General features: G+C 45.0%; 1 protein-coding gene across 1 annotated transcript; it reads left to right on the forward strand.

The window, feature by feature from the left end:
* Window positions 1–1,426: 1,426 nt before the first annotated feature.
* LOC118334069 (transforming growth factor-beta-induced protein ig-h3-like) lies at window positions 1,427–4,078 on the forward strand. Its single transcript, XM_035669892.1, has 7 exons — window positions 1,427–1,584; window positions 1,795–1,925; window positions 2,284–2,408; window positions 2,483–2,585; window positions 2,995–3,062; window positions 3,189–3,213; window positions 3,294–4,078. Exons 1-7 carry the CDS (start codon window positions 1,508–1,510, stop codon window positions 3,353–3,355), a joined length of 591 nt encoding a protein of 196 aa, XP_035525785.1. The 5' UTR covers window positions 1,427–1,507; the 3' UTR covers window positions 3,356–4,078.
* The last annotated feature ends 79 nt before the right edge of the window (window positions 4,079–4,157 follow it).

A 4,157-nucleotide genomic window follows, 5' to 3' on the forward strand; every position in this document is an offset into this window, starting at 1 on the left:
GACCTGTGAGTTCTTCTATGGTCACTTACTGAGGCACAAACTGTCTTTCCTTTAACAATCAGGCTCGTGTATGTAGATGAAGGAAATGTGGCGACTGTGTGCGTCCCACGCTGCCCGTCGACTCATTACTGCCACCACATGTGGTCATGATGTCATCCAAAGCACGTTGTGGTGAATCGGAGCCGCCAGCAGACAGACAGCAGACACACGGGCCCAATACCCAATATATCTGTCAGGATCAATATCTGGTTGTCAGGGAGCAACAAACTCCAGCCAATCAGAGCAGAGAACCACATCGTTACTCTGGTATATGGTATTCTATTGATCTTTATGGATGGTATTGATCAGATTATTATTATCTAACAGCAGTAAATAGTTGCCCTCTGTGTGCCTGTCTTTAAACTCGTTTTAGTAATGAAGCAGATGTTATAAATGGGTGCTGATGAGTCTGGAGAGACTCCTTATAGTGCTACTGATCAGTTCAATCATCTCCTCTAAAGCTGAAATAACAGCTGACTGGACGTTATTGACGGTGTTATTGATCCTGCACTGATCCGTCTGCGACGTTAGCTTGTCTCTGGTGGTCTCCACATGTTTCAGGTCCCGGGCTCGTGGGTGGCTCACATTTCTGCTCAGTAATGAACTCTGCAGACCACAAGAAGTTTCCTGCTTCCCACGGCTGCTAAATCATTCCAGACACCGTTGGTAGGCGTGTGTGTGTGTGTGTGTGTGTCTGACCAGCTCTGACAAAATGGCTGCCATCCAAGACCCTGATGAGGAGTCCAGAGACCCACAGAGACGTTCAGACCAGCACCAGGACAGACTGAGTCTTTCTATAAATAAAAAAAAAAAAATGTTTTATTATATCTTTGTTATCTCTCTCGTGAACCTCGTGAAACTTTCTGTCGAAGGTCGCAGACGTTCAGACGACCAACGTAGACAGTTTGGACTGTTTGGACTTTTTTTCCATATTTTAGTTACATAGTTCCCCCGTCCACTTCCCGTCCTGGTCACATGACATAGAAAATAAAAGGTATTATATTTAACAGTTGAAAGCAGCGTTCGTCTTCTGCAGGTTGGAGCCCGACCAATCAGAGCTCAGACTGGTGTCTGCAAACAGTTACAGACACCAGTAAACACCCAGTAAACAGTGGTAAACAACAGTAAACAACCAGTTAACAGTAGTAAACAACAGTAAACAACCAGTAAACAACCAGCAAACACCCAGTAAACAGTGGTAAACAACAGTAAACAACCAGTTAACAGTAGTAAACACCAGTAAACAACCAGTAAACAACCAGTAAACAACAGAAAAACAACATGTAAACAGTGGTACACACCAGTAAACAACAAGTCAGCTGTTGTCAGAGTTCCTCTCCTCGTCCCGTCAGTCCTCTCACCTGTTCACCGGTTTCTGATGTTTGTTTGTTTGTTTGTTTGTTTGTAGAATGTGTGCATTGAGAACGCCTGCATTGCCGCTCACGACAAGAAGGGGCGCTACGCCACCATGTTCACTGTGGACAAAGTCCTCGCTCCGCCCACGGGAACAGTCATGGACGTCCTGAAGGCCCACGACCGCTTCAGGTGAGTTTGATTGATTTATTGTGTATGCAACATACTCAGTTCAGTTTTATTTGTAGACGTTTCCTCAAGTCCATAAAGTTATTTACAAAGAGACCCCCTTTACAAATACACAGATGTTTACCTCCCGGGCTAACATGAGCTTGCTTTATGCTAAGCTAAGCTGGCGTTGGTTGGCGTGAACATCAGGAACAAACGAGCTCTTTCTTTCAGCCTCCTGGTTGGCGCCATCCAGACGGCTGGTATGACGGAGCTGCTGAACCAGCAGGGGGCGCTGACCTTCTTTGCTCCCACCAACGATGCCTTCAGCGCCATGTCGCAGCCCGAGCTCAACAAACTGATGCGTGAGTAGAAAGCAGAATCCACCGGCAGCCATGTTGGCCGTCATTAACGTAAACAGAGTCCTTCAGTCCTTGTTTGGTGCCAGCGCTCAGACACATTCTGTTTCTGTGACTCAGACTCTAATCAGCTTTATATAAACTGTCTCTGCCGCCTAATAAAGGCAAGGATGGCGGGCAACGGGGGGGCAACAGGGGGGGCAACTGGGACAGCAGGAGACAGGAGTTCACATTCAATCTTTATGTTCACATTGTGGAAATGTTTGTAAATGAACACATTGGTAATGTTCCTCGTTTGCATATTTAAAGATAAAATGTTTAAACAGAAGCTTTCTGAAGAGACATATTGTCCTCTGTCTCTCAGGTAACCGCCAGCAGCTGGAGGCCGTGCTCAGGTACCACCTGGGGGAGGGCATACTGGTCAGCGGGGGAGTCAGCTCTCACACCAGACTCCAACCTCTGCAGGGGGAGAAGCTGGAGCTGGGCGTGGTGGGTTCCCTCTCCTCAATAACTTTATTTAAACACTGAGCAGAAACGCTGACGCCGTCCTCTCTGTGTTTCAGAGGAACTACACGGTGTACGTCAACAAGGTCCCGGTGGCGGACGCAGACCTGATGGCAACCAATGGAGTCGTCCACGCCGTCAACAGCATCATCAGACCTCTGCGTGAGTCTGACCTCCGCTCACAGCTTTCATTTCCTGGACTGGACTTCTTCAGCTGAATCTGTCCTCTCCTGTCCCTGTCCCTGTCTCTGTCCTGTCTCTGTCTCCTGGTCTCTGTCTCTGTCCCTGTCCCTGTCTCTGTCCCTGTCTCTGTCTCTGTAATTATATATAATTATATCTTTATATTCAGGTTATGAGGAGATATTATATACAGTATATATATAGATATCTATATACTTATAGATGAGATGTATAATAAACCTCATCAGACAATACAACTTGTTTTTAAAGTGTTATTGATTATTAATCAATAACATTCTGGATTAAACCTTTGATGGATGAGTGAGACGTTCAGAGACAGATCCTGATGATGATGATGATGATGATGATGATGATGATGGTGTCTCTGCAGCTCTGAAGGTGGACCGAGAGCAGGCTGACGGACCTGCAGCTCCTCTCAGATCAGCTTCCTCCTCCGTGGTGAGTATCAATCAATAATCAATAATGATCACTATCAGACTGTACAGTAATGACCAGTCTCAGATGTGAACGGGGGGGTCAGAGGTTGTATTGAACTCCTGCTGGTTTTTGGTTTGTGTCTCGCAGACCGACTCCAAGAGCTTCAGGAATGGTGAGTTTGTCTTATTTTGAAATATTTCTGTCAGAATAAAAGTGAGCCACTTCCTGATGAGTCCTGCTGCTTTTTCTCAGATGATCTTTTCCAGAAGGTGGTCAGGAGTCGCTCCAGCAGGACGATGAACAAGGGTCAGTAACGGCCGAGGAGGAGGAGGAGTAGGAGGAGGAGGAGGTACAGACGTCAGCAGAACGTCTGAAGAACCAAAGAACCAACATGTTCTCCACCCAAAGTGTCAAAGGTCACAAATCTGGAAAAATCCCCCTCAAGTCCCCGAACGCTGCAGCTTGTTTCTGGATTCAAACATTTCATGGATCTGTTCATTAACAAACATTCAGACTCAAACAGCTGATTTATGAAATATCTCTGATTCTGTTCACTTTAATGAAGTTAAAATGATCTGAAGGTAAAATTAGTGTTTTTGTGAATGGAGTCTGGTGCTCTGATGTGACACCTAGTGGCAGAGAATCTACATTAATACAGACACCAAATGACTCCACAGCTTCTCTGGAGATGTTGAAGGGCATTCTGGGAAATGTAGTTGAATCCCACAGCGTGAGAGGATCTGAGGGGGATTTTTCTTCTTCGTTGGTTTGTGGAGAAGAAGATGAAATAAAGAAGTTAATTTTTTATTTTTTACCAAACTCAGTGTTTTGTTTTTTGTGTACTGTAAAAAAATAACTTCCTGAAGTCTAAAGTTTGAACTCTCACATGTAAAACTTTTGTAAAGTGTGTTTTTGTTGTTCGTTGTTTACTCTGTGTGTTGTTGCCCTGCAGCATGTCGGCAGGTTTGAGACAAACAAAACCAGAAAAGTGACCCGATTCTTTTTTTTTTGTAAAATAAATCTGAAAAATGAAAAGAGTCGTCTGAGTGTGTGTGTGTGTGTGTGTGTGAGTGTGTGTGTGTGTGTCTGTGTGTGTGTGTCTGTGTGTGTGTGTGT

This window comes from Morone saxatilis, unplaced genomic scaffold (genome assembly GCF_004916995.1).
Source record: "Morone saxatilis isolate NCDOM2014 unplaced genomic scaffold, NCSU_SB_2.0 Contig22, whole genome shotgun sequence".
In the NCBI taxonomy this organism is placed as follows: Eukaryota; Metazoa; Chordata; class Actinopteri; family Moronidae; genus Morone; species Morone saxatilis.

What these genes read in the sequence shown, in the direction of transcription:
- LOC118334069 (XM_035669892.1), top strand. Translation starts at nt 1,508, where the DNA reads ATGTTCACTGTGGACAAAGTCCTCGCTCCGCCCACGGGAACAGTCATG. An exon ending in CGAGCTCAACAAACTGATGC is followed by an intron (nt 1,926 to 2,283) that starts GTGAGTAGAAAG and finishes TCTGTCTCTCAG; the next exon opens with GTAACCGCCAGCAGCTGGAG. An exon ending in GATCAGCTTCCTCCTCCGTG is followed by an intron (nt 3,063 to 3,188) that starts GTGAGTATCAAT and finishes TGTGTCTCGCAG; the next exon opens with ACCGACTCCAAGAGCTTCAG.